At 39.0% G+C, this 13,163-nt stretch overlaps 1 protein-coding gene across 3 annotated transcripts in view; it reads left to right on the top strand.

Moving 5' to 3' along the window:
* Positions 1–11,172, top strand: part of ACO1 (aconitase 1) — a 53,036-nt gene extending 41,864 nt beyond the window's left edge. For all 3 annotated transcript variants that reach the window (XM_030968452.1, XM_030968451.1, XM_030968450.1), the window contains 10 exons: positions 2,890–3,025; positions 3,840–3,924; positions 4,194–4,350; positions 4,895–5,019; positions 5,793–5,897; positions 6,568–6,710; positions 8,104–8,251; positions 8,662–8,784; positions 9,727–9,912; positions 10,656–11,172. In XM_030968452.1, coding sequence (XP_030824312.1) covers positions 2,890–3,025; positions 3,840–3,924; positions 4,194–4,350; positions 4,895–5,019; positions 5,793–5,897; positions 6,568–6,710; positions 8,104–8,251; positions 8,662–8,784; positions 9,727–9,912; positions 10,656–10,769 — 1,322 coding nt within the window. In that variant the 3' untranslated portion in view covers positions 10,770–11,172. The remainder of the gene's footprint in view (positions 1–2,889; positions 3,026–3,839; positions 3,925–4,193; positions 4,351–4,894; positions 5,020–5,792; positions 5,898–6,567; positions 6,711–8,103; positions 8,252–8,661; positions 8,785–9,726; positions 9,913–10,655) is intronic.
* Positions 11,173–13,163: the final 1,991 nt, after the last annotated feature.

Raw genomic sequence — 13,163 nt, 5'->3', positions numbered from 1 at the left:
GCAAGCTGGAACTTAATTAAGCAACTTTTGACACTTTTCCAAATGCACAGAAACTGATATATAGAGATAAGAAGAGGCTGTTGCCAGAAGCCAGAAGAGGGACGGTGAAGAATGATCTTCTGGAGTGCTCTGAAAGTGCTCTGATCTGTCAGCAGAGTGAAAAACACACATTTAGCTAGAGGTTGTCCTCTAAAGCTGTTATGAGAGTCTGGGGGCATGGTAGGTGTGAGGAGAGGAAGCAAATTGTATTCTCAGGGTTTCAGAGCCTTTTCATTTGCATCTTAATTGCCTCCATGAGGAAGCCAGAGGTGAGCTTGGTATGCACCACTACAGAACAGTTAGTCTGGCTTGGTTGTATAAAATTTCAGGTCACGAGATTGTTCATTTTTAACATGACTAGTCCGAACAGAAAATTTGTCATTCGTAATGTCTTCTTCTGGCAACAAAATAGGAATGAAGAATGTCAGCTCAAAGGGTTCAGTCTATACTGGACAGGTTTGACCCAGTTTCCCAGGTGCTTGGCTATATGTTTACATATTTCTTTCTCTCCTCTGTAAACATATACATAGATGGTATCTGTCACTGTATGATAATCACCGCATAGAGGCTTACAAGTCTGTCAGATTGTTCATGGGATGCAGACTTTATTCCTTCAAAGGTCAGAAGGGATGTGCGCTGGGCAGTACAAAGGCCCTTCACCAGAGGTTATTACTTCCTGGTTAGAGAAATATAATTTCTATTTGTTCCTGTGTGGTGCTGGGAAGCTTTTGGGCTGTCAACAGTCACTTTGTGTTTGGCTTTTTGAGGTGATATTTGTCACTTGTTTTTAGACCTGCATCTATCTTTGCATACTTTACATACCAGCAGTTCACCCCCTCCCAGGCCAAAGGTCTTTTAAACTCTAGCAACAGGTTCGAAGTCCATCGTCAACTAAGATGTGGGGCAAAGGAGAAGCAAAGGAGAGACCTGCTCATTTTCTTACCACTTTGAGAGGAATTGAATTGAGTTCAGAGTTGAACAAGATGTCCCAATCCACTTGCCTTTAACAGGACAGCCTGGGCAGCATACCACTTTCCTTGGGTCCATTCTGCATTATCACTGAAATAGATCTGTATTTCTTTCTTCCAAGGATCAAGAAGTAGGTTTTCTCCAGGCAGACTCTGTTTGCCTTGTCTATTCCCTTAGTTCTAGGGGGATGTATCCTTCAGTTGTGCCTGTTGAGGATAGTTTCCTCTAGTGTTTGACTCCCAGGCTAATGACATGCATTTTTAACTTTCTCTGAAGCAGTAGGGATACTGAATGCACTTTGAGTGCATTCACTACTATGTAATGCACAGCACCCGCAGAATGTAGTCCTAAGGATTTTGGTGTATGTGCTCAGATTTAGTGGCTACTCTCACCTTTGCTGCCTTTCTATACAGCAGCATTTATGTTTTGACCTTGACAAGGAATGAAAAAGTAATTCTGTCAGTCTCTGTTAGTAAACAGCAGTGTTGAGAATACCCACAAGAGATACCCAGAAGAAATACAATAGTTTGGCTTTCAGGATGAGATTTCAAATGAAAGTAAATAAACATAGTGTTCCCAATTAAGTAACCAAGCTAAAAAAATCTAGGATATGAGCAGTTGTTTCAAACTCCTGCTATATATCCTGTGCGCTATGCAGGGGCTGTGTGTCTGTGGGGATAGTGGGTATGTGCTGTAGGAACTTTGATAGCCTAATCTGACCTTGAAGAGGTGTTGGATTAAGGTTGCTCAGAGGAACTGAAGTTCTGGCATTTCCTTGCCAACTTTGAGAGTTTGACTATGCTATCTTTTCGGAACTGGTATAAGCAGCAAGATGGATGCCAACACTTTCAAACAGGTTGTCAAACTATCAGTTCCTAGGATGACTATTTGTTCATGGTCTCATTTGCAGAAGAATTCAAGAGCTGCAGTTTCTGCAGATTCTTCTACTAGCTAAGGAATCTCAGCAACTTCAGGAACAGGACCGCTTCTTTAAATTTGCATGTGTAAACCATCTCACACAATGCTTAGAAGTGTCAGGTCATGTCTAACAGAGGTGCCAGACAACTGGCAAAGACAAACCAGTTTGATGACATCTTCCTTTTGGAGATCACATTGGATCAAAGCACAGCTTATGTCTATTTTCTTATCTAAATGAATGTCATATGTGAGGGGGAAAATTCAGCCTGAGAATGTGAAGTTTTGCATAGCTTGCCTATCCGGTGCTTCTTTTATGTTCATCCTGGAAAAGAACTGGAGAGGACTTGTTCTCTGAACATGCATCTTGGAATGGACAATTTATTTCAAAGGAAAGAATGCAGGATAAATGTGTGTCTGGGAAGACCTTCCACTGAAATATATCTATGCATATTACAAATACAGGAGTGGTAAAACAGTGCTTGTGTAACAAGCTGTGGATTGTGAGATGGCTTGTTTGAGGCAAGGGCCAGCATTGGTGCTCTCATAGCCTTCTGCTCCTGAGGGCAGCAAGTCCTATGCTGGCAGTTGTTTCTTCTCTGGGTTACTGCACCATGGTAAGTGGGAACTTAACAGGTCTTTATTGCGTTTTTTTGTGAGACATTTGTCTTACAAATAGTGCTCTGAATTTTGAATGTCTTCTTACTGCCCCAGTGAGTGCATCTTATTGAATGCAACTTCCATCAATTTTCTAGTGGAACAGAAATTGCAGGCTGGATGTACAGTTCAGCAGAGCATTTGTCCTCTAGCTGGTTGTCACAGAATTAGTGCTGTTGGTTTGCTGTACCATTTCATTGCTAGTGCCTTTTCTGTTCCCAGTTCTGTGATGGTATCTCTCCTAACATGCTTATCCACCGAACTGTCTCACTTCCAGGAAAGTCTGCAGCTATCCTCTGTATTTTTCAGGATTGCTTGCTAAGAAAGCTGTTGAAGCTGGTTTGACAGTGAAGCCGTACATTAAAACTAGCCTGTCCCCAGGAAGTGGGGTTGTCACCTACTATCTGAGGGAAAGTGGAGTTATGCGTTACCTTTCTCAACTAGGGTAAGAGCGCTTTTTTACTGTTGTCCTATGGCTCTTTAACTAAAAGCATTATCAACAAGTGTTACTCTTGAGCTAAGAATGACACAAGAACAGACAAGAGACTCAATTGTAAGAAGAGGAAAGAAACTTTGTTACAAAGAGTTCTCCAGTTTATATAAACTGATATGATACATTTTACTTGATTAATTAGTTAATAAAAAACATCTTCGTCACACACTGTCTTTGAGAAGAACAAGAAAACAAAGCGGAAAAACACCATGTGCAGATTGTTTATACTAACAAGTTATCACATTCCTGCAACTCCCTAAAATTCTCACAAACCACTGTGAGAAACTATTGCCATTTCTCTCTCCCCAACCAAGCTAACATCCACAAGCAAGTGATGCAATCGAATTACTATTTCTCTGTACAACTTAAAAGATATTGCAGATACCTTATGGTGTGATCCTGCATGAGTAAACACATTGCTGTTGTGCTGGCTGGCTTTGTGCCAATCATGAAGGCCTGCTGTAACTTCTTGAAGACTCATGTTCTTAAGCAGGAGAGTGGGTTATTTTCAAGACTAATTGTTTTGAAACAGTGTAAATGACACTGTATTGTTGTTTCTCTTGCTGAGTAACACATTTCCCATTCTGTGTGCATGGACAGTCACTGCAGTGGTAAAAATAGAGCATTTAAAAAATGCTGTTCTCAGTAGCGTTTCATTCGTTAAAACAGTGTTTCTCCTGAAAGTAACCATTGCCATGTGCTGAGTGGTTAAATGTCTTGGTCCGAGGTAGCTTTTGGTTCACCATTATTTTTATACTTTGTATAGGTTTGATGTGGTGGGTTATGGCTGTATGACATGTATTGGCAATAGTGGACCCCTACCAGAGTCTGTTGTTGAGGCCATTACACAGGTATGCAGTTTTTCTTGTGCAGCTCATTTATGTTAGCTGTTCTCTGCTGTGTGCTGTTCTGAGCTGTATTATACTGTGTCTTCACTCTTTTCAGCTCTGTACAAAGTAAATTCAGTCTATATTCTTTTCTGGGGGAGGTGTTTTGGGATTGTTCAGGAGATAGTTCTGTGACTGGTCATTGTTGCAGTGCAGTCAGGTTCTGCAGACTTCCTGTGTGTGTTGATTCTGCAAGATCCTGACCTATCTTTGTCTCAAACTCCATGTTATAGGGAGACCTTGTGGCAGTGGGTGTGTTGTCTGGCAATAGGAATTTTGAAGGGCGTGTCCATCCCAACACCCGTGCTAACTACTTGGCCTCCCCCCCGCTGGTGATAGCCTATGCAATTGCAGGGACCATCCGGATCGACTTTGAGAAAGAGCCTTTAGGTAAGACAGTGTTGGGATGCTTCCTTTCACAGCTTATGAACTAAACTGTTGGGAATTAAGCACTTCAGAAACATTTGTCCTAGGGAAGAGCTTTGAAGTACCAAGTACCTGTGGGAGACAAATTATACATTTGTTAAGAGTCATAGCAACAAGGGTCAGAGATGATGGAGAAAGAATAATGCTCTGGCCTGGCTTCCCCCTAATTCCACTGGATCATATTTTTGGTTATATCAGGTGATAGTCTTTCAAGAGCCAACCTGAGGTAGTAGATTTTCAAAGACCTTCAAGAACCTTCAAAGAGCCTTTCCAGCATAAATGATTCTATAAATTATTCTGGAAGGCCATTGGAATTCACAAAAGAAGTTATGTACAGGTATTATCAATTATTATTGTGACTCAGTTTTCTGTCAGATCCTTGCAAGTGAAATAAAGTGTGTCCTGTGAGTGTTACAAGGCACACATAGCCGCAGAACACAGTGGTAAACTTTTCTTTCTTCCTAATGAAAAATATATGCAACAAAATTGACAATATCATTTTATACAGGAATAAATGCTTCGGGGAAGAAGATTTTCCTGAAAGATATCTGGCCAACAAGAAATGAGATTCAGGCTGTTGAGCGTCAGTTTGTTATTCCTGGGATGTTCAAGGAGGTCTACGAGAAAATAGAGGTGAATTAATCCTCTTGGCAGAATTTGATTGATGTACTCTGCTATTCTGAAGATATTAAATAAAATGATTATGATAATGGAATTAACCTTTCTCATGTCTAGGTTTTGCTCTTGTTCTGACAGATATTCAGATGAGGGTTTTTTTTTTTTTAATCTTCTGGATAGTTAATTCATTCTTTCAGACAGTCATGTTTTGAAAATTGCTCCTTACAGTATTTTTAAGGTAACATGTAGATGATATGTTTCCAACAGCCACCCCCAGCTGATACTAGAAGGTGGAATATTCCAGCTTCACAAATGTTTGATTTTTTTCAGCTGACATAAAATTAATTTGCATTAACTAATGGGATTGATATCGGAAAAAAGATTTGTACTTGATAATATCTTCCTACAAATCTTTCTCAAGTTTTGAAACAAATTATTCTTACCGTTTTTATGTTAGGGAAGCTTCTTAATATTACTTAATAAACCAATAGACAATTATAAAGTGTTACCTGTGTATATAATACAGGTTATTCTCAAAAAACAGGATGATTGTCTCTTCTTTTGTAATGAAATTAGGATTTTCCTAAATCTTTTAATAGATAGAATTATTAAAAACACCCCCAAAAATAATGTAGATAGTTATTTTAGCATTTGCATTTTCCAAAGTGCTCTAAGAAACCCATAAGGCTTTTGCTAAAGTCTAATTTGTAATTTTACCTGGATTCTGAAGTAATTATGTTGCTTCTGAAAACTTAGAAGTCAATGAAAGGATTTTGTATGTTTTTCAGACAGTAAACAAAGCTTGGAATGCCTTAGATGCTCCTTCAGATAAACTGTATATTTGGAATCCCAAGTCTACTTATATCAAGTCTCCTCCTTTCTTTGATGGTCTGGTACGTACGTGCTTTCCCTTTGAATCAAGCCAAAGCATGCAGTGATCTTGACTCATATTGAAGGAGAAGGAAAGCCACTTCAAGAGGCCTGAGAGGATTCATAAAAGCCTATTGAGGCCTTGGTTCTTAAATGTTAGAATTGTGCTATTGAGTTCATTTTAATACAAAGGCATGAGTGAATCTCAAAATTGTAAGGATTCCCTTTCACTTCAGGGCTCTTGAAAAGTCTCCTTTTCCTTTTAAGTTGAAATGCTTCTAAATGGTCACAAAGCAAGCGAAGAAAAACAACAGGAAATTAAATGCACTGTTTTGCCTGCTTGCATATTGCACCAAATAGTTCAGTGTTTGAATTGGCAATTCAGTGCCATTTAAAAGTAAATGGAGACTTTAATGCACATGCCTAGGAATTCTCAATTTTCATTCATGTATCATGGGAAGCCTTGGCCGGTTTTTTGTCTGCTGTATTTTCTTAATGCATGAACTTGCTGGCAGACAGCCAGGGCATCATATTTGTTCAAGAACATAAAGATTCTTAACAGCGTTGGATTTTTTCTTTCTCCTAATCTGTATAAAAAGGGAGACTTCATTTTGCAATTTCCACTTTTTTGAGAAAGGTAAAGGAATCATTTTTCATACATTAATTGTTTTCTTTGTATTTATGATGGCTTAGACTTTGGCTCTTCAGACCCCGAAAACAATAGAAGGTGCTTATGTCCTGTTGAGTTTTGGGGATTCTGTGACAACTGACCACATATCGCCAGCTGGGAACATAGCAAGAAATAGTCCTGCAGCCCGTTATTTGACCAGCAGAGGGTAAGCACTGCTTATTGTTATTGTCATACATTGGGAAGAGGAAACAAACCACTACTGTTATGCCATGTTACAGGCACACATACCTTCTGTCTGTTCACATACACTTGTATACCTTGACAGCTGCCTGGACAGCAGATAAATTAAGAAAGAAAAGCATTTCTCTTTCTGCTACTTCAGCAGCTCTCACTAAGTGTAAGAAATAGAATAGAGTGTGTACATCTGTTATCCCTGTAGAGTTAAAGACCTTTTTATGGAAATAGGGGAAGAAAACTATCCTGTACATTTATTCATAAATAAGGGAATCAAGCAAATCCCTATCAAACCAAAGTGACTGTTTTTGTTAGTGCCAAAATGAGTTTTATATTAATTTCTTCTAGTGTGTGCAACTATTTCACATATCTAGGCTCTTAGGCACTACAGACCATCCAGAAGTTTAGGTTTCAGTGCAGCTGCAATAACTGGCAAGTCTATTGTGATTGGAATCTTGTAAAATGTTCATCTTTTTCGATGGCCAGTCTGTCAGTTTAGTGCTTGGGGCTCAACTTCAGGCAAGACTAGGACTTACCAAGTTATTCAGACTTCACAGGTAATATAATGCTTTTATTCTCTGATTTTAGAACTTCTTACAACTTCAGTGGTGTTTTGAGGAACAGCACTGACATAAAAAGTCCTAACTCACTAGACCTAATAATTTTGGAAAGAGAATAGATTAAAACAGTGATATACTGAAAACTAACTGCTCTGGACTCTCTGACCCCCTGCTATCAGTTACTTGGAAATCTGAATAGTCCTACATGCATTACAAAACAGATGCTGTATGTTATAGCTGCGGTTTGGATGTAGCCCAGTGCAAACAGTCTAATTTTCTGTCACATTCTAGTACATTTTTTGTTTGCTGGTTAGGCTGCAGTGATGAGTGCCCTCATTCTCATATTTCTGTTTGCAAGTGAAATTTTTCTTCTGTAGTTCTAACTTGCAGCAGAGATTCCTGCTGCCTTTTAGATATTTAGCACAGTGCTCTGCCGTTGTTCTAGATGCTACAGTAGTATAAGCAATGAGGCTCTTTGGGCACCAACTATTAAGAAAAAAACTGTGTTGCATCTGCTGACTTAATGTGAATTATATCCTTGCATCACTGTTGGATACTATTTCTAGGGCAAGAGTTGAGAACATTATGGAAGCTGCTTTTTCTGATCAAACTGTAGCTATGTGTAAATTACTTTTCCTTCAAAACGTCTCAAAGGAGAAGTATTAGCTAACTGGGTACCACAGCTAGGGTGGGAACTACATACTTACCTGCCTCAGAAACACCAATTTATTACTTTCTTTTTTTAGAGCAGAGTGCTTTTAGTCCAAAACTAACACAGTTTCCTTTCTTCTTTTCCCTTAATAGCTTGACTCCTCGTGAGTTCAATTCTTATGGCTCCCGCAGAGGGAATGATGCTGTCATGGCCAGAGGGACATTTGCAAACATTCGCTTGGTCAACAAGTTTATTGATAAACAAGGACCTCAGACAATCCACTTCCCTTCTGGGGAAACTGTAAGTACACATGCTGCTCTAAACTGTGGCTTACTGACAACAGAGTGGATTAGTGCTGACTTTCCTTCTTACCAGCTTAAGTAATTTACTTCAGTACCTTTTAAGTAAAGCTAATTGAGGTGTCAGGAGCTGACTCAGGGAAGCAGTCACCTATGCAATATGGTCCTTTCAGGCGTATCAGTGGAGAATGTAACTACTGTAAAAACACCAATGGAAGGTGCCGTTTTGCGTTGGGAAGGAGATCAGACTAGAAGCCACAAAGTGCTTTATGGTCAATATCCTTAAACTGCTGCTTGGTGGAAGTTGTGGGCTTCAGTTGTTTATGTGGGGACACTTTTTTTTCCTCCTTTCCCTAGAAGTGTGATTCCACTCGCAAAAAGTTTACAAAGCGTTTGGCATTTTTATTCTAGCTGGACGTGTTTGATGCTGCAGAAAGATACAAGCAGGCTGGTCATCCTCTGATTGTGCTGGCTGGGAAGGAATATGGTGCAGGAAGTTCCAGAGACTGGGCTGCTAAAGGACCATTCCTCTTGGTGAGTGGCTACAGTAAACTAGGAGGACAGTGTTAACAGTGCATTTATTTGTTAGTACGACTAGCTTATGACCAAATCCTGGGTAACTAATTTTCACTTTTGGTAGCAAGAGATACTTTGAAATCTCAGCTGCCTCCAAGAGACACAGTAGAGTTGGCAAAAGCTATTTAATATTAATAGATCTTGTTCCGACTGGAAGGCTTGACTAATCTTCATCTAGAAGTCCACAAGGCCACACTAGAAAGGCCAGTTTCTTTAATTCCACTTTCAGTAGCCCCATAAGCCATAGGTCTGCTTTCAGCAGCATCCATAAGCTCGCTTAGCAAGGAAACGAGAAAGTGTAAGAGAAGAGTATCAGTGAAAATTAAATTTAGCACGGCTTCACCATGGGAGCCAAATCCAGATCTATACACAGTGAAATACCTGTTTCTTTCTTTGTCTGTCCAATCTTACACTGTTTACATAAAGAACTCTGATTCAAACTTTCTTGCATTATTAGAAAGATGCACAAGAGAGTTGGTATTTAAGTTCATCTAGGTTTTTGGAGGTTTTTTTCTGGCAATGAGTTTTTATGTTAACTGTATTAACATGTAAAATTTTCAAAATTAATTGAACTGCGCACTGGTGCTTATAGGAGGGCAACACTGAATTAGGAAGAGTAATGGAAATGACTAGTGGTGCACTGCATAAGACATGTTAAAGTAGATTCAGGATTCCTGAGAAAATGTGTTACTTTTTTGAGTCAGGCTTCTTTTAGAGAGGTGTGAAAGTTAATGTGCAATCAAATCATCCTGGACAGTTTGCTGTCAGACAGACCTGCTAACTCTAGCAGCAGCTGGTAAATTAAATGGAGGGGACCACAAACAAACCTATATTCTTCTTGTGAGTACGGAAAGACTGTTCTGAACTATGAAATAACTCAACCTGTTGTGTATTTCCCAGGGTGTCAAGGCTGTGCTTGCTGAAAGCTATGAGAGAATTCATAGAAGCAACCTAGTAGGAATGGGTGTGATTCCTCTGCAGTATTTACCTGGAGAAGATGCAGGAACTTTAGGACTCACTGGACGGGAGCGTTACACTATTATCATTCCTGAAAACCTAAAACCACAGATGAATGTCCAGATTAAGGTATGAGACACCTAAGAGTTGAATTTTCTGAATCACTGTAATTTTACTCAAAATTAACTGTCTCTTCAAAACATATGCTTTGTCATATGGTAGTGAGATCAGCTTAAAATAGGGAGAAGAATTGATATGGTGAAGGAGATTAAAATAGTTATTCTAATAGGGGTTAAACTGGAGGAGGGTAGAATTAGGTTAGATACAAGGAATAATTTGAGATGAGGCACTGGAACTACTGCCCAGAGAAGCTGTGGATTCCTTCTCCCTGGAGGAGTTCAAGGTCAGGTTGGATAAGGCTTTGAGCGACCTTCTCTAGTGGAATGTTCCCCACCCATGGCAGTGGGGGTTCGAAATGTGTGATCCTTAATGTCCCTTCCAGCCCAAATCATTCTGTGGTTTACTATGACAGGATATAAAAGCAGGATGCTCAAACTGTTTAAATTAGCACAAAGCCATCCTGTAGTTTGGACTAATCACTCAGAGTCCACTATAAATTTCTCAGTTATAAATGAAGCAGCAAATGCAAAGAGACTCCATACTGTGTTTGTTATGGTTTGTTTTAAACCACTTTCCTCTCAAGCAGCTTCCTGTAGTCTAGTGTGGATAGAAGCATTGGTGCCTGTTCACTTTAGCTTTCTATCACAATTTTTTAAGATAGCAAAACTATGCTAGTAGTCTTTATTTTACTGTGATGTCAAGTAACATGTGCAAGGTTCTACTGCTTGAGTGACTTTCTTTGACCCTAACAGCTGGACACTGGGAAAACCTTTAATGCCATCATGAGATTTGACACTGATGTGGAGCTCACTTACTTCCACAATGGCGGCATTCTGAACTACATGATACGGAAAATGGCATCCTAATCAAGAACAATTAAGCAGAAAGGTCCAGGTACAAACCTGCTTCTCCTGAGCGCAATGAAACTATAGTAATCATGCTAAAGTGTGAACCATAAAACGAACAATTTTTTTCTGTGGATTGTATTAGAAGGCTTGTTTACAGTGCTGAATTTTTCTGTGTATCAGGAAACTGGACACACTCATATAAAGTAAACAGCATTTATTAACTGTTTTGTATGACAATTGGCTTGACTTACCTTAGAATAATGCAAAAGTCATTAAAATACTGCTGGCATCTGTAGAACCATTGAAGATCACATGCTGATTTCATGTATTTGATCCACTTTGACTCTGAAGTTAAGTTCTATGCTCATATCAGTGATCTAGAAATTAACTGACAGTATAAAAAATTTTTATTCCTTCCTGATTACCTGACACTGATTTGCTTTCTTACTCAGTTAAACAGAATCTGAATCTAATATTAAAATTATTTAGCTGTTTATTCATTTTAAAAAATGTGAACTCTGTTTGAAATCTAAGCCTTTGTGGAAAGGTGGACTTATTGGGGATATTTCTAATAGATAAAATTAAATTTATTTTTAAAAAGTTTGGTGGTTCTGTCATTTTATTCTTAGTGTTGTGATGCAGAGCAAAACTTCAACTTACACTCTTCTCATTGTCCCTGTAGGAACAGAATCATAGGAGTCTTGACTTTCCATTTATTTTAATTCTAGTTTCTTTGACAAGTTTGCATGAGCTAGAATGAATACAAATACTGTCAGATACTGGCAGTCTTCTGTAACGTAAGAGAATACTGGCATGGTACAATTCCATATGTTTTGTGCCATCAAGAAGACAATCTCCACACTTTCAAGATCCTCATCAGCAATTTCTGTGTCAGTTAGCAACCAGTAATTACATTCATGCACTCAATGCAGTCAGTGACTGCCCAATCAACAGTGCTATGTGAATATATTTGCAGGGATAAACTACTCTTATTCAGAGATAAACAATTCTCACTCTTAACTGTATTTACAGCAACCGCCACAACAATTAACATAGTAGAGAAAGTACTTCAAAGTAATTTCCTAATGTGTTTTTAGTGCAGTCAAGTCTGGCTGTTTCTAGATAAAAACCAACTGTTAAAACAGTTATGAAAGAAGAGACTTCAGGAGGGCACAAAGGCTGCACTGTACCTGAAACAGGCTATTGCTTGATAGTGGCTCCTCTAGTAAATCCATCAGGGGCCCACCACAACCCTGCAGGGTCTGAAATATCTCTCATGAGGAGAAGCTGAAAGTCAGGTCTGTTTAGTCCAGTGATGGGAAAGGTCAGGGATATCTCTGCTGTTTGTGTACAAATATCTGAATGGAGGGCACAAAAGAATACGCAGCCAGGCTCTTTTCAGTGTTGCTTTATGACAGAGCAAGAAGCAGTGGGCTCAAACAGTGTCAAACACAGGATGTTCCCTGTGAACAACAGGAAACACTTCTTCACTCTGAGGGACCAAGCACCAGTGGGAGGAGATTGCCAAGAGAGGTCTTGGTGTCACCATCCTTGGAGATGTTCAGATGCTGTCTGGACATTTTAACATTGTCCTGGGCAATCCCTTGGATCACAAGATGACCTTTAGAGGTCCCTCCCAACCATAGCTGTTCTATGATTCTGGGAACATAGTTAATATGGTAGTAATCTAAGTAAGAATTATGCAATTTCAGCTTCAGGTTTGGTTTTTTTTTTTAATCAGATATTCTCAAAGGCCAAACAGAGTGCTGGTGTTCTTCCCCACCCTCCCATCTTCACTGAAGCAGTGTACTGAAAGAAAGGCTTCTTGTATCAAGCTAAATTCTTATTAATATGTTATCCCATCAACCTTTAGTAGTTACTTAGGCTGAATTGCAAAGTTTTAGTCTGAAATCCTTGTGTTTTAAGAATAGGAAAATATCAAAACCTTTCAAGTTCAACTACCCAGTAGTAACTACTATAAACTGGAATTTTGGACTGATTTTTTTTTAATGCCAAAAGTCCCAAAGCAGATGGTCCTTTCACAGAGCAACTTGATACTTAAGAACTGTGATTTTTCCATGTACTTTTAATCTGACAGTGCTAAATCAGCCTTTTTCAAAAGTATTTTGTTCCTAGTATTTTTGGAGGGGAGGCATTATCTAAACCATAAATCATCTTAATTCATTGTTCTGTGTTTCCTTTTAAGTAAAAACTAAGTACAGAGGAAGTTACTGTAGGACTGAGATTCAGCCTTCCTTACAGTGCATAGAGCTTTCACAGTAAAAGCCATGGATTGAGGTGGAACATGAAGCAGTGCTTACAAAGATTTTTGCTTTTAATGCCACACAACACTTTACAAGAACACCACAAGCCTCACTGAGTAGGATTTAGGCAGTTTAATTTAATTTTTTA

The sequence above is a fragment of the Camarhynchus parvulus genome, chromosome Z, assembly GCF_901933205.1.
Source record: "Camarhynchus parvulus chromosome Z, STF_HiC, whole genome shotgun sequence".
NCBI classification, from domain to species: Eukaryota; Metazoa; Chordata; class Aves; order Passeriformes; family Thraupidae; genus Camarhynchus; species Camarhynchus parvulus.
Note: the sequence above shows the minus strand (reverse complement) of the source record. Positions and strands in the feature narration are given on the sequence as shown.